At 29.3% G+C, this 27,943-nt stretch overlaps 2 protein-coding genes across 2 annotated transcripts; one reads left to right on the forward strand and one right to left on the reverse strand.

Moving 5' to 3' along the window:
• The first annotated feature begins 24,972 nt into the window (after positions 1 to 24,972).
• On the forward strand, positions 24,973 to 26,544 carry BDBG_09012 (cytosine deaminase). Its single transcript, XM_002620555.2, has 3 exons — positions 24,973 to 25,605; positions 25,795 to 26,060; positions 26,152 to 26,544. The coding sequence occupies exons 1-3, from the start codon at positions 25,444 to 25,446 to the stop codon at positions 26,171 to 26,173; spliced, it is 450 nt and encodes a 149-aa protein (XP_002620601.2). The 5' UTR covers positions 24,973 to 25,443; the 3' UTR covers positions 26,174 to 26,544.
• Positions 25,580 to 27,933, reverse strand: BDBG_09013 (uroporphyrinogen decarboxylase). The gene is made up of 4 exons (XM_002620556.2): positions 27,793 to 27,933; positions 27,690 to 27,731; positions 26,580 to 27,503; positions 25,580 to 26,494 (listed from the first exon to the last, which is right to left on the reverse strand). The coding sequence occupies exons 1-4, from the start codon at positions 27,848 to 27,850 to the stop codon at positions 26,421 to 26,423; spliced, it is 1,098 nt and encodes a 365-aa protein (XP_002620602.1). The 5' UTR covers positions 27,851 to 27,933; the 3' UTR covers positions 25,580 to 26,420.
• Between the last annotated feature and the right edge of the window lie 10 nt (positions 27,934 to 27,943).

The raw sequence follows: 27,943 nt of genomic DNA on the forward strand, positions 1-27,943 counted from the left end.
TGAGATAATCACTAATTATAAGAATCTCAAGTATTTTATAATTATCTATAAGCTTACTGAACAACAGATGCAATAATCTAAGCTATTAAGTTATTTTCATTTCACTATACACTATCACTCTGACAGTCAGAACTCAATGATAGATACTCTCTCATAATGAGAGTAAGATATGCTATTCAATGTAACAGACATGTGTTGAGTGAACTGAGAATATCAGCTCTTAAATCTGAAGATATTAGTTAATTATAATAAGATTACTTATAATACTATACATACTTCACTGATCAGAACACCTTCTGAATCTATACTGAATAAATTATAATATATAACAGCTTAAACTGATGAACTTCTTCAAGTACTTATTAAAGTAGTATATCAAGAAGTACTCTGATTTCTCTCAGAACTATGTATAAGAATCAACATCTCAGAATACTCAATCAATGATAATAACACTCTGTAATTTCATGAATAATACTGAGTCTCTCACTTCAAATCCTTGCACATCTGAATAATATAAGAGATGTATGATTTTTATATGATTAGTATTCAGGTTATAAACAACTGTACTGAATCATCTCTCAAGAGTTCTACTGATCTGAGATATTAAACAGTATCAGATATTTTATCTGAAACTGCAACTATTATTCTTTCATCATCTTATAAAAGAATTATAGAAAAGACCTGCTGAAATCACTCAATATCTCTGATAGAATCTGATGAGATGTAATAATTGACTTTGCTGTTAATCTCTCTGAGAGTAAGAGTTATAGAAATGTTCTGATCATCATGAACTGATTGAGCAAAGATATAATATTAAAATCTTGTAATAAGATAAATACTGAATAAGTCACTGAAGCTTTTCTACAGAGTCTGTTCTATTGAATATATGAATTACTGAGATCTATAGTATCAGATCAAGACTGTCAATTCATGAGCACTCTCTGAACAAGAATCTGTTAAGTTCTCAAGATTATACACTGTTTATCAACTATCTATCACTCTAAGACTGATGATGTGTCAGAACAGATAATTCAGACTGTAAAGAATTATCTTTATAAGTTTTATAATTACTTATAAGATAATTAATATGATCTTCTTCTACATGCTGAAGTCACTATCAATGACTGAGATATCATTTTAACAGGCATAAGCTCATTCTTTCTCACACACAGATATTATATAAAGATATTAAATCTTCTAGAGATTACACATTTCATACTAAACTCTCACAGTTTAATTCAGATCACTGATAATATAGTAATAAAGCTCTGAAATACCTGTGATTAAGCAGAAGCCTTCATGACAAGTAGACTGGCCGCTGGGACCATGAATTTCATGTTTGGTCTCATTTGATCTGGTCTCATACATTTCTTGGTATGAATCCCGCTGGGACTGGCTATCAAAAAAACATGTAAAGTGACTATATATCAGATCTTAAAATGGAATCATGACTTGAAAAAAATGAGAAAGTGATCTCATTTGATCTCATTTAGTCTTATTCTTAGCATAAAGTTACTATTTTTAGACATTTTAAGGTTTTTTTTAGACTATTTTTAATTTTCTAAAAAGTAACGCTTTTTGATAACACTCAAATGAGATTTAAAGTCATTTAAAGCAATAAAAATAATTTAAATTGAGAAGTGGAAATCATGGTCTCATTTGAAAAATGTGATAAGAGTAGACAGTAAGTCTCACTGAGACAGTATGAGAGTACTATCTAATGTTAAAACTGTGTAATGGAATCAGTCGAATTGGTAATGAGACTATCAAAAAATCTGGTCCTGGTCTCAGACACGGTCACACGGTCAGTCTAATGACAAGTACTAAACAGAATTAAGAAGATCAAACTAATATTTACTGAGATCTTACTAAGTAATATAAGATAGAAGATCTGATATGATTGAATCTTAAGAATATATAAATCACATACTCATCTTATACACTGAATTATCATCATGTCAAATATAAAGTGATAGAAGTTCTAGATAGTCATAATTATCATCTTGACATATTATCAGAAATTCATGATATCTTTTATACAAGCTTGCTTCACTATGTTATCATCAATCTGTTCTCTTCTTAACTGACTTTCAATTGACAATCACCAGGGATCATAGAAGAAGACAATGAACTTGAGTGAGAGATTGAAGATATTCTTGATAAGAGACTCTGTGACTGCAGCTGATAATATCTTGTGAAATGAGTCAGTTATAATTACTTAATCTGAACTCTGAGCTTTACATTATCTGAGACAGCAGCTCTTGACTGATGAGAACTACACACACTCTCATCTATGAAAAGAGAAGGCTAATGTGACAGGCTGCGCCCGATCAATTATACAGACTATTTTATTACACTTCATAGATCTCACTGAAAGCTCTGATTCCCAGTCATCAATTCTCAGCTGAAAAACTCATGAAATTCCTGTTCTTCTGCTCTGAAGCTTCATCATATACATGTATAAATATTTACTTCAATCATCAATTCTCACACTTTCTCTTTCTTTTCTTCTCTAATATTTTTCACTTTGTTATATAAGATCTATATATTATACTGATCTATTCAGCGTAAGCCTCTTGCATATTAACTACAGCTGTGAGATCTCTTATCAAGAATATCTTTAATCTCTTATTCAAGTTCATTATCTTCTTCTATAATCTTTGACAGCTGTCAGTCAGAAGTTAGTTGAGAAGAGAATAGATTAATAATAATATGATAAAGCAAGCTTGTATAAAAGACATCATAAATCTCTGATAATGTGTTAAGATAATAGTTATAACTATCTAGAACTTCTATCACTTTATACTTAATATAATAGTAATTCAGTGTACAAGATGAGTATGTGATCTGTATATTCTTAAGATTCAATCACATCAGATCTTCTATCTTATATTACTTAATAAAATCTTGATAAATATTGATTTAATTAAACTGACCGTGCAACCGTGTCTGAGACCAGAATCAGAATATTTGATAATCTCATTATCAATTTGACTGATCTCATTACACAGTTTTAAGATTATATAGTAATTTCATACTATCTCAGTGAGACTTACTATATACTCTTATCACATTTTTTAAATAAGATCATGATTTTTACTTCTCAATTTAAATTATTTTTATTGCTTTTAATAACTTTAAATCTCATTTGAGTGTTATCAAAAAGTATTACTTTTTTAAAAAATTAAAAATAGTCTAAAAAAAACCTTAAAATGTCTAAAAATAGTAACTTTATATCAAGAATGAGACTAAATGAAATTAAATGAAATCACTTTCTTATTTTTTCTAAAGTCATGATCTCATTTTGAGATCTAATATATAGTCACTTTGCATGTTTTTTTAATGATTAGTCCCAGCGGGATTCACGCTAAGAAATGTATAAAATCAGATTAAATGAGATTAAACGTGAAATTCATGATTCTGATAATCAGTCTAGATTTGATTCTCTTAATCTTATTTAACACTTATTATGAAGACTTCTGCTCAGTCACAGATATCTCAGAGCTTTATTACTATATTATTAACAATCTGAATCAGACTGCAGAGATTCAGTGTGAAATATATAATCTCTAGAAGATTCAACATCTTCATGTAATAATTATATGTAAGAAAGAATAGACTTGTATCTGTTAAAATAGTATCTTAATCATTGATAGTAATCTCTGTATGTAGAAGAAGATTATATCAATCATTCTGTGAATAATTATAGAACTTATAAAGATAGTTCTTTACAGTCTGAATTATTCATTCTGATGTACTATCGGTCTCAGAGTAATAGACAGTTGATAAACAGTGTATAATCTTGAGAACTTAACAGATTCTTGTTCAGAGAATACTTATGAATTGATAGTTCTGATCTGATACTATAGATCTTGACAATTCATACATCTGATAGAATGAGCTCTGTAGAAAAGCTTCAGTGACTTATTCAGTATTTACCTTATTACAGAGTGTCAATATTACATCTTTACTTAATCAGTTTATAATAATCAGAACATTTCTATAATTCTTACTCTCAGAGAGATTAACAGTGAAGTCAATTATTATATCTTATCAGATTCTATCAGAGATATTGAGTGATTTCAGCAGATCTTTTCTATAGTTCTTTCATAAGATAATAGAAGAATAATAATTGTAGTTTCAGATAAAATATCTGATACTGTTTAATATCTCAGATCAGTAAAACTCTCAAAAGATTATTTAATACAGTTATTCACATTCTGAATAACTGATTATACAAGAATTATACATCTCTTACATTATCTAAGTATACAAGAGTTCAGAGTAAGAGACTCAGTGTCATTCACAGAATTACAGAGTATTATTATCATCAATTGAGTATTTTAAGATATTGATTCTTATATGTAGTTCTGAGAGAAATCAGAGTGCTTCTTGATATACTGCTTTAATAAGTACTTGAAGAAGTTTATCAGTTTGAGCTGTTGTATATTACAATTTATTCAGTGTAGATTCAGAAGATGTTCTGATTAGCAAAGTATATATAGTATTATAAAGATCTCATTGTAATCAACTAATATCTTCAGATTCAAGAGCTAGTATTCTCAGTTCATTCAATACATGTCTGTTATATCAGATGATATATCTTACTCTCATTATAAGAGAGTATCTATTATCAAGTTCTGACTGCTGATGTCACGCTCCCGGCCGCGCCAAGGCCCCGTTGCGGTTCCACACGGCCCATCGCTTCCATGCGGATGATTTCATCCCATCCGAACCGGTTTCCAACCACTCTATGACATCATTCGGATATATCATAGGAAGATCCGATTGATGGATATGAGAACCCCGCTTCTATACAAGGTCAGCAGATTACTCTTTCTTGACAATAAGACACTGCTGAGGTATTGCTCCGGCTATTCTCACTTGTGAAATGGAAGAAGAATATTCACTCATTGTCTATATAGAATAGCTAGATACTGGCTTCTCATTAAAGAAGTCAGTAATTCATTTTCCTTCTACTGAAATATATATAAGAGTTACTGCATGTCTCATACAATCTTCTTAGTATACTAAGTATTATATCTGTGATATTCTCATAATAACTCTGTAGCCTACAAGCTCACTATTCAAGCAAGATAGTCAAGCTCACTTATACAGCTTCTTAAACAACTACTTCTATATAATATCACTGACTAGTTATCACTTCAGTTTCATTATATTACAATTCAAATCACTCAACCTGATTACATGTTTAAATCAGTCAAGCTCTAACAGACTGATATAATCTTATACACTCACACTGAGACTGATCTGACCTCACTCTCTGAAAGAAATACTACATCATTCTCTAGAGTGTGTACATCTCTATCTTAGCAGAAATCTGAGATTTCTGAACTCACTGTATATTTTGATATGAGCTCTTCAACTGCTCTGTCATTACTGCAGTCTCTACACACCTATATCTATCATGAAGATAGAGAGATTAAGATCAGAGATTCACTGAGATATAAGAGAAATATCTTATCTGAATTTCACAGCTTTATCTATATTCTTGAACAGAAATTCCACCTTAATCTGAGCCAGTATAATACTCACAAAGTATAAGTAATATACACTGTCAATCTTCTTGAAGACATCTCTGCAACTACTTGAGTCATTAAGAAGAGAGAGCTTGAGTATACTAATACTATCATGACTTGAGAAGAATTCAAGAACTTTCTACTGAATCAAATCAAAGATTATCACAATCACAGCTTCACAGCAGTATAGCAGTTCAACTCATTATATTAATAAGATAATAAGAATTCTTTTAATTTCAATACAAGATTTAAAGAATATTGAGAGGAATTGATCAATGATTTGAATCAATTAAAAACACAGCTTTATCTTATAAAGCTGACTCATAAGATGTGAATAATAATATTATAATATCAGAGTTTATTAATCAATCACACTGAGCTTGTCAATCTGACTTCTCAGATCTATTTAAATAATTAATTCTCTGAGAAAAAGATTAATAAGATCTCTTCTAAGTAATCAATAATAAGATTTAAACAGCACTATGATAGCTTCAGTATAGAGAAAGTAAAGAAGAATTTCAAGTATTCTGATTCTTTACTCACTGTAAAGAAATATTAAAAAAGATTTAATAAAGATCTCTGTTTCAACTGCAGAGCTGATAATCACTATATTAGTAATTATAAGAAGCTGAAGAAGAAAAGAAACTAAGAAGATATCTTCTCAAAGTTAACTTCTCTTCTGACAAACATATCTGCAGAAGATAAAGAAGAGAAAGAAAAGAATTAATAATTCTCACATCTCTGAGTTCATATTATAATCATAATACATATCTTAAATAAGAAGATATCAATGAGATATCTACTTAACTTCAGAGTGAATACTAACTTCATATTCTATTTCTTTTCTTTGATGAAGAATTGAAAGAAGATAGATTCATCAGACTATATAAAATTTACTGATGAAATAAAATATCACTGTTTTAACATAATTCAAGCAAAGTATATAACTACAGACTCAGAAGAAATCTTCAAGAAAAGTAGTCTGCTTCTTTATACAGTTAATATTATAGATGAGAACATCATTCTAAATCTTTCATAGTTGAGAGAAAATAATTCTCTCATTAACTGAGTTACTCAGATGTGACAGTATTATCTCACTAATAAAGAGACAGTAATAGAGAAATCTGAAGAGTTTTATCAGAAGAATCTTGAGAAAAAGATTGAGTCAATATACTGCATAGCAGATAATTGAGACTTGAAGATAGATGAAGAAGCTATCACTCTCACTGTAAGATTAGCAGCAGTATTCATTATTAAAGACAGATATACATAATATCTCTTTACAGATTTTAAGAATGTCTTTTCAGAAAGAAAAGCAGCAAAGTTTCCTGATATCAAGATATAATATAAGATTTGTCTTGAAGACAGTGCAATAGTGCTGTACAGGCCTCTTTATAACTTATCTATAAAGAAATTGAATGTTCTGTGCAAATATCTTGAAGAAGTGCAATCAAAGAACTAAATATATTTATCAAAGAGTTCAGCAGAGATGTCTATACTCTTTATACTTAAGAAGAATAATAGACTACATCTATACATAGACTACAGAGGTCTTAATAGAATGACAGTTAAGAATCACTATTCATTATCACTAATTAATGAGATGATCAATTGATTATCTGAAGCAAAGATGTTCTCAAAGATTAATATACAGAATATCTATTATAGAATCAGGGTTAATAAAGACAATGTTTGAAAAACAGCTTTTCATACTAAGTATGACAATTTTAAATATCTTGTTTTACCTTTTAATCTTTGTAACACTTCAGTCATCTTTCAGATCTATATAAATGAGATATTGCAGAGCCTTGTTAATATCTTCTGTATAGTATATCTGAATAACATTTTAATCTTCTCAAAATCAGAGAAAGAATATGATACTCATATTCAAGAAGTATTAAGTCACTTGAGACAGTATCAACTCTATACAAATACTGAAAAATACTCATTCTACATGTAGAAGATTGATTTCTTAGATTATATTATTGAGATAAATGGCATTTCAATGAACAGAAGCCAGGTCTCTATTATTAAGAACTGGCCAGTGCTGTGAACATATCATGAGATGCAGATATTTCTAGAATTTGCAAATTTCTACAGACAATTTATCTATATATATTCACAGATTACTGCTCTTCTTATAGATCTGTTAAAGAGAAGTATGAAAGACAGAAAAATAGAATCATTTATTCTTACTTAAGACACTGTATAGGCATTTGCAGAATTAAAATAAGCTTTTACAGATACTACAATACTGAATCATTTTAATTCTGACTTACTCAGTCAGTGTGAGACTGATGTATTCAGAAATGAAATCTGTGAAATCTTTTTACAGTTGATATCAGAGATCTTTCAATATTGAAAGAATCAGAGAATAATTATCTCTGAGAAAATAGATAATGAATTATCTATAAGAGAAGACTTTTTCACAGAGTCTATAAGACACTGTAAATAGAGATCAGTGACCTTCTTCTTCAAGAAGTTATTACTTATACAGAGAAGATATAATACTCATGATCAGAAGATGTTAGCAATTGTTAAATTCTTTAAGATCTGATAACATTATCTTCAGAGTAGTAAGTACTCAGTGTAAGTTCTCACTGATTATGCAAATCTGCATTACTTCTTGATAACAAAGAGCTTGACAGAACATTAAGCTAGATGAGTGAAGCTGCTTTCAGAGTATGATTTCTATATCTGATACTGTTCAGATCAGCTTAATCTCACTAACACACTGTCTAGACAGTCTGATTATAATATCATTGATATAGAGAAGAATTCTATAAAAGAATCTCTGTCATCACTGTAGAAGAAGCTGGCTGCAGAGGGTTGAGATTCTCTAAAGCTTGAAAACAGTGCTGAAGAGACAGCTGCATGACTTAGTATAAAAGATGAAAGAGAACTCAGGTCTCTGTGAGAGACTGACACTGAAGATTATAAGCTTCTCATATTACATCTTATAATTATTGAATTGATAAAGAATAAAACAGTCTACAATCTTTTAACTCAACTACTTTTAAAATTCATTAATAAGTTACAGAAGAGAGACATCTCTACTACAGCTTAAATTCAGAAGTTAAAGAAGAAAGAATTCAGTTTAAACTTGAAAGAGATAGACTCTGAGTGAGATGATACTGCTAAGAAATCAAGTCACTGATAACTAGAAGAATATGAACTTCTACTACTGAATAATTCAGTCTTCATTTCTCATAGCAGAGCAGTGTGTCAGAAGTTATTAAAAATTCATCATAATAATTCTCATACAGAACACTTCAGGTTAGAGAAGACTAAGAAGCTTTTAAAATGTAAATATATTTAAGACAAGCTTCAGACAGATATTAAAGAGTATATTAAAACTTATAATATTTATCAAAGAATAAAGATTCTGCAGTATAAGTAGTACAGTGAGTTAATATCACTGCCTGTTTCAAAGAGCTTATGACAGAATCTATTAATGAATTTCATAGTTGATCTATCAAAGTCAATAAGAGTCAAAGAATATGACTCAATTTTAGTCATTATTGATCATTTCATAAAGATAGTCAGATATATCTCTATTTATAAAAAGATTAAAGCCTCTGAATTAACTGATCTATTTTTAAATATCATCATTTATAATCACAGTGCTCTGAAATCATTGATAACAGATTAAGAATTCCTCTTCATCAGTAAATACTGATCAGCTTTTTACTATTATCTTATAATAAAACATCTTCTCAGTACTGTATTTCATTCACAGATTAATGATCAGACTGAACATCAGAATCAGACACTAGAATAGTATCTTTAAGTATTCTGTTTATATTATCAGAATAATTGACTCAAACATCTTCTAATCACTGAATTCATATATAATAATATAAAGAATACAATCTTAAAAATATCTTCTTTCTATACTTATTATGAATATAATTCTTTATTACTCAGTGACATTGCAGACAACATTTTAAAGAGAGAAATAGATAGTCAGAATATCAGACAGATACAGAGAATAAAGTATCTCTCAGTATCAGAAGTAAAAGTGAGATTGAAACTTTTAAATAAAATTTATAGAAAAACAGTGAAAAGCATTTATTATACTCAGAAGTAGTAGATAGAATACTATAATTAAAAACATCTTTCAATGAAGTTCTTAATAGAGAATCAAGTACTACTTTTAGCAAAGAATATCAAGATAATGAGATTATATAAGAAGCTCAGTGAGTAATGACTAGAATCTTTTTCAGTAATAAAAGTGATAAGTAAGTAGATATATAAGTTAAAATTACTCACAGAATTGAAATTCATTCATTCTATTTTTCATATTTTCTATTTAAAGCTCTATAAGCAATGCTCTGAAATAAAGTCATCTCAGCTGAATAATATTGAGATTAAGAGTGATATTAAATATCTTATAAAGAAAATATTGAATAAGTAAACATATTACAGTAAGCTTCAATATCTTATTAAATGAGAAGATTATTCATTATCAGAGAATTCATGAAAATTACTTGAGCATTTGAAAAATGCTGAGAAAGAGATTGCAAGCTATAAGACAGTTAGTAGAGATCATCTTATTATATGTCAGAGATATTGAGTAAGAAATATTACTTAAGACTTCTTATTTTTTTCAAAGAGTTTTTTAGAGATGATCTTGTAATAATAAGCTGATATCTTATAGACTCTGTAGCACTCTTCTTCTATTTTCTCTTAAAGAATTTTTTAGAAGTTTAATGAGACTATACAAGTGTAAAATTTCTGAAGCAGTTAGAGAAAAGAAATATTTGAAATTAATAAAAAAGATTAATATTATTAATCTATGAGCTGCTGCTATTCTAATGAGACTGCAGCTCACTGAAAAAGTAAAAAGAGAGAATCTCAGAGTCTACTCATTAATAATTATATCTTCATCAAACTTATTCTTCATCATTAAAGTCTTCAGTATCAGTATCTTTGTCTGCTGAGAAGTTAGTACTGTAGCACTGTAAAAGAGTATGAGAAATGTATAAAATATCAACTTATCAACTTACAAAGCATCTCAGTCATCTGCTTTAACTGAAGCAAGATTCTCTTCAATCAGTGATTGATCTCTATGACACTTTCAATAGCAGTACTGATTAATTCCTTCTTAAGATCAGTCATTCTGAGATGTTTTTTCATCTCAAAGATTCATGCTTTTGTCTTCTTTTGTAGATAAGTAAGGGAGATCTTCTCAGTCTTGATAGAATCTGTCAATACTTAAAGCTCTGAGACTCTCACTCTGTACTGCTTGAGCATCTGAGCTTCTTATCAGAGTCAACACAACACCTTCTTATAGAGTAGATAATATTTACAGAGAGATAGAAGTTATTATTACAGATATAACAGAAATAATGAGAGTAAGAGAAGAAGCAGATGTATAGAATCTCTCTCTTCTTCAGCTGCTTGACACAGTGCAGACAAGTAGTGATGCCAGTCAGAGGCTGCACTGAAGCCTTCTCACAGAGAGAAGATGAAGAAATCACAGAACTCTGCAGACTCAACTCAGCAGCATTCTGAGCAGGGCTCAGATGTGCTGTAGGAGAGAAACTATGAATTAAGCTTCTCAGAGTCACTGTTCCCAGAATCAAGCTCTCTTCAGATTCCTCTCTGAATGACCACACAGGGTCATATGCCACTGTATTAACTGAGGGGGGGGGTGGCATTGTAATAACAGTGAGAGGGGCAGGGAATGAACTGGACACAGACAAACTGACTGGCAGAAGGGATGACACCTCACTGCAAGGCATGGTGACTATCATCACAGCTGTAAAAGAAGCAGGAGAAGAAGAAGATGTGATAATGAAAGCAGTGCTCCTGCAGCTCATTGATGCTGCTGTCTCTGCCTTCAACCTGGCTTTCTTGACAGTCATGAAGACTGCTGCTGCATCATGAAGACATTTATCTACTAGAAAACATCAGAATAAGCCCTCTACTGTTCTTCAAGAATAATACTCTCATACACTCACTATTGCAGATGAGAGGGGGGAGAGAAAAATGTATTACAGAGAGAAAGAATCTTTTTGAAAAAATCCTATCACTACTGTTAGCTTTATCTCTAAAACACATCACTTTTGCAGGGAATTTTATACATAGAATAAAATATATTGAAAGATCTGTAAGTTACTTGTTAACTATATTTTTCACATTTTAAATCAATATATAAGGAACTCACTTATCACACATTTGATTTAAATGAAGATGGAAAAAGAAAGATCTACACAGTCAGTAGAATAACTCATCTATTTCTTTATACAGTATATATACTGTTAATCAGTTGATAATCATTGCTATATAACAAAGATAATTTCTAATTCAGTAATCTTAAGAACATCAGAACTATGTTCTTAAAGAGAAGAATATTATTATACTCTCAGCTGTGTCAAGACTCTGTTACAGTTTCACACAGCTTATTACTTTCATGTGAATAATTTCATCCTGTCTGAACCAGTTTTCAATCACTCTATAACATTATTCAGATATATCATAGAAAGATCTGATTGATAAATATAAGAATCTCACTTCTATACAAGGTCAGTAGATTACTCTTTCTTGACAATGAGATGCTGCTGAGATATCACTCTGACTATTCTTGCTTATGAAATGAGAGAAGAGTATTCACTCATTGTCTATATAGAATAACTAGATACTGACTTCTTATCAAAGAAGTCAGTAATTCATTTTCCTTCTACTGAAATATATACAAGAGTTACTGTGTGCCTCATATAATCTTCTTAGTATACTAAGTATTATATCTGTGATATTCTTGCAATAACCCTGTAGTCTACAAGCTCACTATTTAAGCAAGATAGTCAAGCTTACTTATACAGCTTCTTAAACAACTACTTCTACATGACATCATTAACTAGTCACTGCTTCAGTTCCGCCACGTTACAGCTGAGATGATAGTGTATAGTAAAATGAAAATAACTTAATAGCTCAGATCACTGCATCTGTCATTCAGTAAGCTTACAGATAATTATGAAATACTTGAGATTTTTATAATCAGTGATTATCTTAAATTTGAAAATACTTCAGAGTTCAGAGTTTCATTCTTCTAGACAGTGTATAATTGTAAGAAGTTTCTTATCATAGATCTCATAGTTGTATTCAGTGAGACTCAGTTTCTTAGATATGAAGATGTATAATTGTAAGATATCTTTATTATTATATTATAATATAGCTTTCTCTGTAATATAGTTAAAGAAGTCAGCTTCAATAACTGTTTTATAATCAGAGTTAAATATTCTTAATAGAGAGATATTGATGAATATCTTCTTTATCTATGTAAATACAGCTTCAGTATTCACTGATCATTAAAATACTGAGTTCTTCTTAATAAGTTGTATAAGTGATCTTATAATATCTGAGAAGTTTTATATAAATCACTGATAGAAGTTAGTAAATTTGATGAAGCTTTATATATCTTTCACAGTATATAAAGCTTCTCATTCAAGAATGACAGAGACTTTCTCAGAATTTATTTAAATCTCTTTATTAACTTCTATGATAAAACCTAGATATTTAGTACTCTTGACTTTGAAATTATACTTATTAATATCTATTAATAGTTCTGCTTCTTATAATCATTGTAATACTCTTTACATATATTCTTGATATTCTTTTCTGAACTTATCAGTGAAGATGAGAATATCATTAAGATATATAAGTACAAATTCATTAAGAAAATTCTGAAGTACTCAGTTAATATACTTCTAAAATGTACTGAGACTATTGGATCAGTTCAAAGAGTATAATTATTCATTCAAAGAGATTATAATATATTCAGAATGCTGTAAATCATTCATCTTCTTCAGTGATACAGATTTTGTAAAATATGATAATAATATCTAGTTTTATAAATTATTGAGCTTGTCTGATGTGAGGTAGAGTTTCATTAATAAGAGATAAAGAATAGCAGTTCTTCTTAATTAATCTGTTCAATTCTTGATAGTTTATACAGAATTGAAGTTCTTTCATCTAATTTCTTTACAAGAGAATAGAAGCTGCAGTAGAAGAGTTACTAACATATATAAATTTCTTATTCAACAGATTATTGAGTGTCTTCTGAGAAAGAAGAAGTTCATCTCAAGATATATTATAAAGAGAGTCTTATGATGACTCAGAATTCTTATCATTCTTCTTTTCTAACTTAATACTGTGATTTACTTCTGAGTCTTATAAGAGAGGTATATGTATAATATTATCTTATTGAAAGATATCTAGATATTTGTAATATTATTAAGAGAGTTTTGTATAAGAATCTGTTATTATAGTATGAGATAACTTCTCTAGAGCTTTCTTAATATCAGTCAGACTAATAAAATAGATTATCATATAATTCTGCTATCAGTGATCTTTTCAGTGACTTCTTTTTCAGAGCATTTCATAGATGTTGACAGAGATCTGTGTCAGATTCATAGTCTTGTGAATGTTATCTTCATAAACTCTATCATTATTAGAGAATATTAAGCTTCTATTTCAAGTGTTTAATAGAATATCTTATTTAAATAGCTAGACAAGTTCTAATATAAGATTATAATCAAAATTATCAACTTCATATGTATAGACATCTTCACATTGACATTCTCTGACATCTATATTCAACTTTATCATGTAACAGATACAAATGTCTTTTGAGTTATTAAATTCTGTAAGAAGTTGAAGTTTTAATAAGAGAATACACTGAAGATTGTAATATCTTACAACTGAAGATTTAATCATTATATAATAATATAGATTACTATCTATCATGACTCTTATATTATACATGTTATTAATCACAGTAGATACAAGAATTGTATTTATTATTATTTTCTCTTTAAGTTATTGTTATCTAATCTCTTCAAGCTTCTGTTTACAAATTTGAACAGAAGCTAATCTTTTTTCTATTTCATTAGAGTATTTTTATAGTTATCCTTTAAATCTTTCTTCAATGCAATGTGGTTAATGCAGACAGACACTGATTTATTCTTTAAGTGAGAAGATATATAGGCTGATCAGCAGTTGAAAGTAATATATTCTAATCAGTTACAGTTAATGTATACTTCTTATTAACATCAATCAGTGACTTCTTCAGAAGTGATCTCAGAAACTCAGAAGCTTATTCAGACAGTGAAGACTCTTGCTTATATATGAATATTCAAGTCTACTCAGTTCATGATATCTGCATCACTGTTGTTATTTCTCAGTGCAGATGTATAAGTGACTGAGATGTAATATCTTCTATCACTGTTCTGTATACTCTTGAGCTTGATAAGACAGTTATTCAATGTCTGAAGTTATACACAGAAATCTTTATAAGTCTGGTCTTCATCTACACTTATAAGAATCTGTAAGAGTTTGAAAGTTAATATCTTCTTGAGCATGCTAATTTTTATTCAATTCTCTTAAGATTGATCACCTGCTTCTAGAATCTTGATATCAAAGTCAGGAATAAATGTTATAAGAGAAGTATTTCTCTGTCAGATACTCTGTAATTAATCTAATACTTTCTATTATATAGCAGTATCTCAGAACAGAATATCAAGATATTTAATAATATTATCAGATGTTTATAACATTGATTCATATACTTTTATTCATAAATGAAACTTCTGTTTCATACAATTCTTCAATCATTCAGTGATATATTAATCTTAATTAATTAATAAATCAATAACATCTTCATCTATACTTAGTTTCATCAGTATTTTCAATCTTCATGATGAGTAGAGAGTGAGATCAGAAGCATTAAAATATGTAAGAGTATCTAAGTGTTTTTTCAGTATTTATATTATATTTATATTCAATTCTGTCAGTGTTAAAATTGTCTGTGCAGAAGTTTCTTATTAAGATAATCATTGAATCTCTTTATATTGACATTATTAAGTCACATGCATATCAGCTATCTGTTACTATTGTAATTTCAACATTGCTCAGAGCTACTGTGACACTGCATCTATACTTGTATTCAAGAATTCTCTCATATTATCAGTAGACATAGCTGTATCATTCATCAGATATGTGTAATTATATGAATATCTTATATATCTGTATCAGAACTCTCAGATCTTTCACTGATATTCTCTTTATAAAATCTTATTCTCTTTATAAAATCTTGTTACAGAGTCAGAGCTACTGATAAGTAAGCTTCTATCTGAGAACTCAGTATTTACTTAACTGTTTAATCATTTCTCTATTTCTTATATATTATTACATGTTTGAATATCTCAATGAATAATCATTTTTAATAAGAAGACAATAAACATTTTTCAAGTATAAGAAGCTTACACTGAATAGATTAATATAATATTTATAGATCTTATATAACAAAGTAAAAAACATTAAAGAAGGAAAGTAAAGAGAAAGTGTGAGAATCAGTGATCAAAGTGAATATTTATACATGTTTATGATGATATACACAGTGAAGCTTCGGGGCGGAAGAATAGAAATTCCATGAGTTTTTCACCTGAGAATCAGCGATCGAGAATCACTGAGAATCAGAGTGATGAAATCTATGAAGTGTAATGAAATAGTCTATATAATTGATCGAGCGCAGTCTGTCACAGTAGAAGATAATTTAATTTCTTCTGTATTTAAAATTTGATTAGTTTATACTCTTCAATTTGAGAGTTTCTGGGAGTGTTTTAATAGTTTTCATATCAGCTTTGAATTAGTAGTTGATTGAAGAAGAGAAAAGAGAGAAGAAAGAAATGAGAATAACTTACCTTTATAATATAAAAACAGAGAATCACTGTAATTATTCTCTCTAGTAATAAAGATCTGTTTTCTACATATATCTCTGATATAGATTATATAATAACTGTATACAAAGAATATCAATAGTATATGTATTGAATAAAGATAATGTTGCTATATAACACTGTAGCTGTTTCTGTACATCTCTGAAAGTAATTAATATTTTCTTTAAGTCTCTTTATATTTGATAAGTTAATAATATATTTCAATGCACTTCTTCTTTCATTATTATTATTATTATTATTTTTATTATTTTTATTATTATTATTATTATTATTATTATTATTATTATATTATTACTAACTGTCTCTTCTGCCTTCACTCTCTCTTAATACTTACTAAAATCAATTATATTATTTCTCTTCAAATATTCTGCGGTTCTGTAAACTATCAAGACATGTGAGCACTATCACAGATTGAAGAATGAGAAGAAGAAGATATTTAAGTAAGAGAAGACAGATTATAAGATATATTATAATATCTTAAAAAGACTCTGTAAGAAAGTAGAATAATAATAATTTTAAGTAACACTTCTGATAAATTTAAACTGAACTAAGTATAGAAATAATATGAATGACATTACATATAAAAGAATGAAAAAGAAGATAGTGAAAAGTCTTATACAGTAGCAGTGAGGTCAGAAGAAGTTCTGAGAATGATTTGAAATCAAGATAAAGAGAGAGAGAGAGAAGAAGAGTATTACTGTAAATAAATAATAATAGAAGAAGATTAAGAGAGTATTAAAGTAAGAGATAAAGAAGTTAAAACTGATAACTTTTTTATTTATTAAAAGATAATAATTTTTGATAATACTTCTGTTCTCTAATTGATTAATAGAAGCTGATAGAGAAGAAGAGAATTAAGATCTTATTCAGATCTCAAATATACTTTATAATTTAGAATATTGAGAAGACAGCTCTGCTCTCTAAGTATATTAATCTACTTATCACTGAGATGAAACCTGAGATAGCAGATCAGAAAATGCAGGATTTTAAGACATAGATTAATCTGACTGAGAGAAAGCAGTGAAAATCCTTCTCTGAGAAGATAGCAGAGAGAGATTTTAAAATAATTATTATCTCAGATAAGAAGAAGAAGAAGAAGAATAAGAATAAGAAGTAGATTATAAAGAATAATAAGAAGAATGAGAAAGAGAAGAAAGATAATAAATGGAAAAAGTTTTTTCTTTTTATATTAGTTAGGTATAAGTTCATAATTATTAATAATTGAAATTAATTTTAAGTTTTTAAAAATTATTGTACAAGTTGTAATCAATGTCAGAAATCATATATATATATATATTTCACTATCATGATTTACAAATCACTATAATGTATAAGTATCAATATTTTTTCATATTGATATTTATAATATTAATATATTTTTAATAATATTATTAGATAATATAATTTGATAACACTCTCTTTCACAATATTAATATATTTTAAGAAATATGACAGAGATTAATCAAGATTATTTATTTACTTTTATATATTGATAATATTCAATCTGACTTAGTATTAAAATTATAACTAAGTTAAGAAAGAAGATTATTTTCTCTTATAATAATTCTTCTTATATACATCAGTGATTAGTTATTAAAAATAAATTATTATCTTTCTTAAATTATTATTATATCTTCTGAATTCACTTCTTTCACTTCTTTTACTTCTATTAAAGATTTATAAACTCTTTAAGAAATCACTGTGAATTATAAAGTCTATATTATTTACAATTCAATACAGAATACTCTTTTTTAATTATAATAAATAATCACTTCATTTTTCACATCTGATTTCAGGTTATAAAATTTATAAAAAACTCAAGATAAATACTGAGATGAACTATAGAATAATTATTAATAGATTATATTATAGATTACTGAAGAGTCATCTCTCTACTATAATTACTGTAACTTTATTCAGAAATATTCATTATGAACTGATTATAACTCTGAAGGAATTTTTTCTAACATTTGAAGTTATTAGAATATAGATAATAAAAGAAAAATAATTAGAAAATTACTACTGAGCTGATAAGTTACTCTATCAGATAATGATTTTTAATAATACTAACTTTCTAATTTGAAGAAAATTATGTAAAAATAATTATATATTAGTACTCTGATTTCATAACTCTCATCTGATAACTTGTATGAATAATTACTTTATATATATATATCTCTGAATCTTTCTCTTTGATTAATTGAAAACTCTGAATTTTAAATACTTCTTTAAATACTTAATTCAAATCTTTATATTTCATATTAATTCTATCTTCAGTTCAATCTTAAGATATACTATAAAGTTAATATACAATATCTAGAATCAGAGTTGAAGAATTATTATAGAGTGTCTCTTACAGTAAATATATAAATTAGTACAAATAATCTTATATTTATAAGAGTTATATATTATTATATTAATGAGAACTGAACTTATTAAGAGATATTAATTGAATTTAAATCATTAATCAGTAGTTATACTGAGAATTATATAACAGAGATATTAATAACTGTGATTAAAAATAACTATTAAGATATTAGTCTCAGTCTTCTTACAATTAAAACTGATAATACTGTGAATAACTATACTATAATGAAGAGTTTAAAGTAAAAATTAACTTTGCATTTCTGAAATAATAAATAAGATTATATTCTCTGTATTGCTCATGTGATTCAACTTATAATATAAACACTGATAAAGAATTATAATATTGAGATGAAGAATAATAAGATAACTGATTCTTGAAATAAGAATGAGATGAAAGTAATTACTCAAGTAACTTTTACATTTACTTTATAAAAGATAATATTTTTTAATAATACTTTTTAATATTGTTTTTTAATAATGCTTTTTAATAATACTACTGTTAATTTTAAATAGATTGATAAATAATTTAAATATCACAGATTTAAAACATTGTTAATATAATTTATATCTTCTTTAAATAATAATAATAATTTCATGATATTTAATAAATAAATAAATCAGTCATATCACTGAATATAATACAGAATATTAGAATATAGTGAAGTTCAATATATAAGATAATTATTCAGACTCTTTAATTATATCAGATAATTGATCATTGAGTGTAATACTCTGATTGAAAAAAAAATTCAGATATTAAAACTTTCTAATATGAAGTGAACTCAGTTAAAATATATAATTAATTTACTGTTTCAGTTTTATAAGATAATAAAGACAGTCTTAATCACTTATATATCAATACTACAGTCAGTCTGATAAGTATATAACAGTTTATTTACTCATCTTAAGAAGTAGTTAAATCACTTAAAAAGAAATTCAGTCTGAGATAATGCTATAGTACAGACTATTATTACTGTAAGAAATAAACTAGTATATTACTACAGTAAGACTGAATAATCTTTTACAGAGTACTATACTATAGCAGCTCTACTAGATTTCTTTTATTAAGTTAATATCTACACTTCTCAAGATTGAACAGAGAAGAAATGAGACTTGTATATTAAATTAGTCTGAGATTACTACAATATTAACTATCAGAGATTTGAATAAGCAGATGTTAGAGATGTGAAGACAGTGAAATATAATTCTCTAGTAAGTAATAATTTTTGATAACACTTCATATTATATAGAACTATAATACTAACTTTGAAACAGAACTTATATATATTAATTATAATTAAAAATCAGATAAAACTACATACTTATAAAACTAAATTTAACTACTATTTTCAAGATAATTTAAACAAATTTACATGCTAAATTAATTCTAGAGTTATAAAAAATTATTAAGAGTATATATTTAACTATTATACTGATAATATATGATATTCTGATAATTTCATTAATAGAGATGAGAATGAAGTGAAAGTTCAACTCAAGTCAAGATATTTATCACTATCACTGAGAATAATTATAAGAAGAAATAATTAAGAAACTCATGATTATAAAATATGAAATTATTAGATAGTTTAATATCTCTGATCACAGTATATCAGAGAAGTGTAGTTTTTATAAAAAAGTAAAGAATAAACTTATACAAGAATGTATTTAGTTGTTTCATAAGTATTATTAATAATTATTATTAAATTCTGATTATATAAGTAATCACTGAATAAATTGAATGAGACTGAATTTAATCTTCAGTCTCAGTTTCATTTTGATTTTAGAAGAATGATTATCTTTCACAGTTTATTCTGAGAAATTACTCTTATTTCACTGTTCTTGAATTAAATCTAGTCATTTTTCACATCATTTCTCTCAGAAATAATTCATTTTCAGATTTTTTTAAGGCTTGATTCTGATGAGACTCACACTAAGAAATGTATGAAATCAGATTAAATGAGATTAAATGTGAAATTCATGATCTCAGCGGCTAGTCTAATTATTGCTATATAATAAAGATAACTTCTAATTCAGTAATCTTAAGAGTATCAGAACTATGCTCTTAAAAAGAAGAGTATTATTACACTTTTAACTGTGTTAAGACTCTGTTACAGTTTTATACAGCTTATTACTTTTATACAGATAATTTTATCTTATCTAAATCAGTTTTCAATCACTCTATAACATTATTCAGATATATTATAGAAAGATCTAATTAATAAATATAAGAATCTCACTTCTATATAAGATTAGCAGATTACTCTTTTATAATAGTAAGATACTGCTGAGATATCACTTCAGCTATTCTCACTTATAAAATGAGAGAAGAGTGTCTGTTCATTATCTATATAAAATAACTAGATACTGACTTCTTATTAAAGAAGTTAACAATTCATTTTTCTTCTATTAAAATATATACAAGAGTTACTATATTTCTTATATAATCTTCTTAGTATACTAAGTATTATATCTGTGATATTCTCACAATAACTCTGTAGCTCACAAGGTCACTATTTAAGCAAGATAGTCAAGCTCACTTATACAGCTTCTTAAACAACTACCTCTATATAACATTACTAACTAGTTATTACTTTGATTCTGTTATATTACAGTAAGAGTCTTCTTAAAAAAGATGAACTACTCTTGGTAAAAATATTAATACAATATTTTAAAAAGAAAAATGTGCTGTTCAGACTATAATCTATAGAATAGTTAAAGATTGTATTAATAAATTTATCTATAAGAGTATAATATAGTGATGAGTTATATAATCTAGTAAGATTGCTAACCGCAACAGCCGTAACAGTTAACAATTTATAAAATCAGCTTATATAACAAGATCAAGTAATGCACTTAGCTAGGTCAAGTTTTCTGCTTTCTGAAATTTACAAGATTTTTTTATTTCAGTGTTTTTATCATTTTAATGTGATGCACTTACTAGAGGTGAGTGAGTAATCAGCAGCATGATTTATTAAGAGTTCCGCGGTTGATCGGCTCTTCTATCAGCAGTGCACTGGTGATGATCAAGCTCTTTTACCTCAGTAGTCTACAGATTATATGACTGTTAAGTATGAGCTCTGCTGTGATCAACATGCATAGATTCAATCTCAGAATGAACTTAAAAATTCTCAATAAATACTTTAAATATTTAACAGTGTTAAGAGATATCTGAGAAGTGTGCTCTAGAAGTCTCTTGAGCTCTAAAACTGAGTAAGTTCACTAAGAGAAGTCACTGTGAGAAGTCACTGTGAAGAGTCACTGAAGAAAGTCACTGAGAGAAGTACTGTACTCTGTGATAGCTGATCTGAGAGAGAGTGTTGAGAGTTCCGTGGTTAATTAATCCTTCTATCAGCAGTGCGCTGGTAATGATTGAGCTCTTTTGCCTCAGTAGTCTACATAATTAGTATTCAAGCTGAGTTATGAATAATAATCACAAACTTCAGTTTATATAGTTGTGTATAGTCAAGAGCTGCTAACTCTATTGATTACGCGAGAGATAGAAATAGAGATAAAGAATCTGTGAGAAGCAGAATTTCTTACATTATCAATCAATTAACCGTGTCATGCTTACTCACTCTCTGTAGTGAGTGTGTCACAGTGTATGAAAAACCACACTGTAAAGAAAATATTTTGAATATAGTAATCTTCAAAAATTAATTAATAATCATTATTACATCTATCTAGAATATAAAGATTATCTATATACTTATTAGAAGATGTAGAATTCACTATAAGTTAAGATTCTATAGAATTATCTTATTATAATTAAGTGACTGTAGATTTTATAAATTTAATTTCAATTAATTAAAGAGTTTTATTGAATATCTTTTTCATCTTATCTACTCTACAGATTGTAATCTTACAATTAGTATTCTTAATAATGAGAACTTCATCTACTTGTATCTGTCTGTGAGAGAATTTAATAACTTAATATTTATTTATTTAATAATAATCTGTAAGTTTATTCTTACAGTATATATTCAATTCTGTCTGAATTATACTACTCTTGAAGATCTTGTTCAACTGTTTTATTAAATTAGATATAAGAGTATTCTTCACATCTTTTAAGATTTTAACTACTGTATTAATTTAATAATATAGTTTTACAACTATCTCTGAGAAGATTAATTATAAGAAGATAGTTAATAGTTAATCTACAGATAATAGAGTAAAGTAATTATATATATTATTATTATTATTATATATATTAAGATTCAGAGCATTATCAATAATAAGAGATCTTAATTAATTAAGAATTATATTATAATTAACTGAATACATTCTGCAGTCAGTAAAGTCAGCTCTTACATTATTAGATTTAAATACTTATAGTTAGATACTCTTCAGATTAGTAAGAAATTATCTATTATTATACTACTTATATTTATAGTAAATAGTCTTATTAACTGTCTTTATATAATAATACTTATACTGCTGAAAAGATATATTATTAAGAAATTATAAAATATAACTTATATAAGATAAAAATCTGAACAGAATAATCTTATAAAGATTACAGTATTGAATGAATTCTTCTATAAGATAAGAATTATAATTATTTATTAATAGCAGTTAATAACTGCTTATTTAATACTTTTTTATCATCTTATTAAACTGTTTAATTCATTTAAATTCAATCTTATTATTTATAAAGTCAGACTTAGATACAGTAATAATATAGTTATCAGATAAGTTAAAGTTAGACTGACCGTGTAACCGTGTCTGAGACCAGGACCAGATTTTTTGATAGTTTCATTACTAATTCAACTGATCTCATTACACAGTTTTAACATTAGATAGTACTCTCATACTGTCTCAGTGAGACTTACTGTCTACTCTTATCACATTTTTCAAATGAAATCATGATTTCTACTTCTCAATTTAAATTATTTTTATTGCTTTAAATGACTTTAAATCTCATTTGAGTGTTATCAAAAAGCATTACTTTTTAAAAAATTAAAAATAGTCTAAAAAAAACCTTAAAATGTCTAAAAATAGTAACTTTATATCAAGAATGAGACTAAATGAGATCAAATGAAATCACTTTCTCATTTTTTTCAAGTCATGGTCTCATTTTAAAATCTGATATATAGTCACTTTGCATGTTTTTTTGATAGCCAGTCCCAGCGGGATTCATGCCAAGAAATGTATGAGATCAGATCAAATGAGATTAAATGTGAAATTCATAATCTCAGCAGTCAGTCTAGTTAAAGTATATATATTAATTCTCTAAATAAATCTTTAATTTTATTATAATTAATGAATTCAATACTGTGTTATTTATACTAATATACTTTATCACTGTTATTAATCTATAAGAGTATAATAACTATATAATAGAATTTATATCTCTAAAGATAGTTATAATTTATTATTTATATTCTTCTTTTTCTTGAAATTCAATCTTATTAAAGTTGTAGATATCACAGTAAAAAAATTGATATTAATTGAAAACAGCTTTATATTAATTAAATCAGTTAATAATGAAGCTTATATTCTTATAAAATATTTATTTTAAATTCATAAGTTTTTGCTTAACTCATTTATAATCTGACAGATATTTAATAAATTAATATATTTATATCTTACTTACTATGAGAGATACAGTCTCTGAATCTATATAATACTGTCTTAATATACAGTTCACAGCAGCTTTAATATACTTAATAATAAATAAGTAAAAATTAATATTTAACTAATAAATTCATATTTTAATTATCTCTTTCTGACTGTCATTTAATACTTAATTCAGTGAAATTCTCATAGTTCTTGATTTCTTTCTATTAATTCTCTTATATAAGATAGTATATATAAGACTTTGAATTCTTATAACAGAGATATAATTTTAAATTTTAAATTACTTTTATATGTATTAACAGCTCTTTACAACTGCTTCTCTGTGTAATTAGAAGATTTAGACATAATTATAATTAATAATAATTATTTGAAGATGAAGAATGAAGATATTGAAAATATTTTCTATATAGTGTGATTTTCTGTACACTGTGGTGCACTCACTACAGAGAGTGAGTAAGCATGACACAGTTATAAATCAATTTTAATCAGCTGTCACACTATGCCATGCCATGTGAGAGAGGTTGAACGTGGTTGGTTGTTGTTGTTATCTTCTAACTAACTAGCAGCTAGTGGAAGCTAAATATATGTGTGTGGGTCACGTGGGTTAGGGCTTGTGTAGTAGCTCCAACATGCCACAGTATTTTCTGATTTCTATTATTTAGCTAGTAATCTTCAATCAAGCAAGCTTTACACCTTTCACACAAAACTTTTGAAAAAAACCTCCGTATAGAACCTTTAGACATGAAGAATTCAAATTCAATATCATTAGATAATATTTCATCATAGAATTCTATTAAATACGTATTTTTACACAAAATAAAACTATGGAAAAAAAATCACGGCGGTCTATCGAGACCACCAACATTCCCGGGCTGCACAGTTGAACGAGCGGTTATGAAGCTTTATCAATAAGAAACTAGCTGTGGCGGGGAAGCTCCGGCTGGGTGCGGCTCCCTCCGATGGAATATGGGAACAATTCACAATTCTAGGGAAAGAAATGTTTATATATACCTGTATCCAACTCAATTGATAGAACCATATATACCCGCAAAGTACAACATTATTGTTAAAAATTGTTTATTATTATTCTCAATTTCCCCTTACCATATTATATTAGAGCAGCTGCCACGATTCCCAACGAATACATTCTCATATGTATAGACTCTCCTGTTAAAACCGTCAGGTAAAGAGAAAAAAGTATTAAAAAAGACACCATGTCAGCACAGGATCCTGGCTTCATCGCAGCTCTGGAAGAGGCCAAGAAGAGCGCTGCAGTAGGCGGCATCCCCATCGGCGCCTGTCTAGTCGCCAGGGACGGCAAGATCCTGGGCCGCGGCCACAACATGCGCGTGCAGAAAGGGAGCGCTACTTTACATGTCTGTTCCCCTTTTTTTTTCCCTCTTGTTGGTTTATTCTATTGTTTCGAAATTCGTTCATTCTTTAGATAATTCTATATACGGGGAGTATAACAAACAGGGGGATATTTCAAAATTATACCCAAAATGACTCTCCATACTGAATTACAATATATAAGTTAACTAAAACCAAAATTCCCGCCTTAATAGGGTGAGATCGCCGCACTCGAAAACTCCGGCCGGCTACCGGCCTCCACCTACGTTGGCGCAACAATGTACACCACCATGTCCCCGTGCGACATGTGCACCGGTGCCTGCGTGCTATACAAGTTGAAGCGGGTTGTGGTGGGTGAGAACACCACGTTCATGGGCGGCGAGCAGTACCTGATTAATAGAGGGGTGGAAGTTGTTGTGCTTGATAATAAGGAGTGTATAGAGATGGTGCAGAAGTTTATTCAGGAGAGGCCTGACATTTGGTGAGTGGACTGGGAAGACGGCTATTTTGTTTTTTATTTTTGCTTCTTGGTGTAGTCTATTGGATTGTGCTGATCGGGTTTTGTTTATTAGGAAGGATGATCTTGGGCTGTGAGACTATAACGTTGGACTGGATAAACGCAGAGGTAGAAAGAAGAAAGGGGGTTTAGATTTTAAATATAGGCGCGGACTTTTGGATTGGATTGGATCACCATAAACATATGTCAATGCGTTCTGTATGTTGATTTTTTCTAGCTGATGTTTGTGTACATATCATGACCGTAAACAAGCTCGAAGCTTCCCCCCTTGATCTTTTCTATCTAACTTTTTGTAACCTTCCATTGGCCCTTTTATTCTCTCATTCATGCGGATGTTAGGCGGTGAATTTCCCGGAAGTAGAATTTCAAGTCCTCTGGGTCAACAAGAGGAGTAATTCCTATAGTTCCTGGGTATTAGTATCCATACATCTTCATTTCCCTTTCCAAACCAACTAAATCCATAGGGTAATATGATTTACGTACCATGACCCAAATTTGCAATCCATCCACGCTTCTCACCCCAGAAGCCCTGCACCATATTTTCCACAATCGCAGTAATCGACTCACGGGTGCCATACAAGCAGCCCGGATCCGCATTGCCCTGCAACGTAACCCTGCCTCGGGCAATTTTCATAGCTTCCGCCGGATCATGCAACCAATCCAGGCCCACAACATTATACCCAGAGTCACACAGCGCATCCAGCGCATACCACGCCCCCTTCGCGAAGACCGTCATGGGCACGACCTCCTGGCCCATCCCCGCCAGTCTCTTCGGCAAATTCGCAGAGATATAGCGCAGATATGGCAGCGAGAATTCCGCAAACGACGACGGCGACAGCTCGCCAGCCCACGAGTCGAAGACCTGCACGAGTTGCGCACCCGCCGCGACCTGCAGGGCAAGGTATTCGACGCAGATCTCTGCAATCTTCTGCAGCAGCGCCTTCGTCGCCTCGGGATATCGATACACCCACGTCTTGGACTGGATGAACATTTTGCTCCCGCCCCCTTCGACCATATAGCAGAGCAGGGTCCAGGGTGAGCCGCAGAAGCCGATCAGCGGTACGCGGCCCTTCAGCTTGTGTCGTGTGAGTGTGATGGCTTTGTAGACGTAGTCGAGTTCTTTTGCGACGTCGACTTTCTTGTCTAGCACCTGGCGGTACTGCGGGTCGTCGGGGGATTTTAGTGGTTCCGGGAAGCTGGGCCCTTTCTTGTCGATCATTTCGACGGTCATTCCCATGGCCTGTGGGATGACGAGGATGTCGGAGAAGATGATGGCGGCATCAATGAGCCCTGAATAGCGCTCGATGGGCTGTAAAGTGAGAGTGGAGGCGATTTCGGGGGAGCGACAGCATTCGAAGAAGTCATTTTTGGCCTTTACCTGATGGTATTCGGGGAGGTAGCGGCCAGCTGTGGGAAGCGGTGTGTTAAGTTAGTAATTGGTCCTATCTGGCTAGGAATTTTTTTTATGATTATTTCATTTTTCCGTCCTACACCATCGGGTTTCATCGTTTCTCTCTCTTTTCTCTTTGAATAGGTGCAAAGGCCGGGAGTTGAAGGGATTGGAGGGGGAGAGGTGGGGTAAAATTGGCGAACCTTGTCGCATAATCCATATTGGAGGGCGTTCTATCTTCTCGCCTAGAAATCACAACATCAATTAGCCACTATATTAACTGACGGGATCTTAATGAGCATGTACCTCGAGCAGCTCTGAGAAGAAGATCATTTTGAAGGGGTTCGAATTGATGCGACGACATTTTGGGGGGGGAGTGAGTTGGTGTTGCGAATGGAGGAGAGACGAGAGAAAATAAGTTGTGACGAAATAGTTCCGACTACTACGGAGCCTGGAA

Source organism: Blastomyces gilchristii, assembly GCF_000003855.2.
Source record: "Blastomyces gilchristii SLH14081 genomic scaffold supercont1.33, whole genome shotgun sequence".
NCBI classification, from domain to species: Eukaryota; Fungi; Ascomycota; class Eurotiomycetes; order Onygenales; family Ajellomycetaceae; genus Blastomyces; species Blastomyces gilchristii.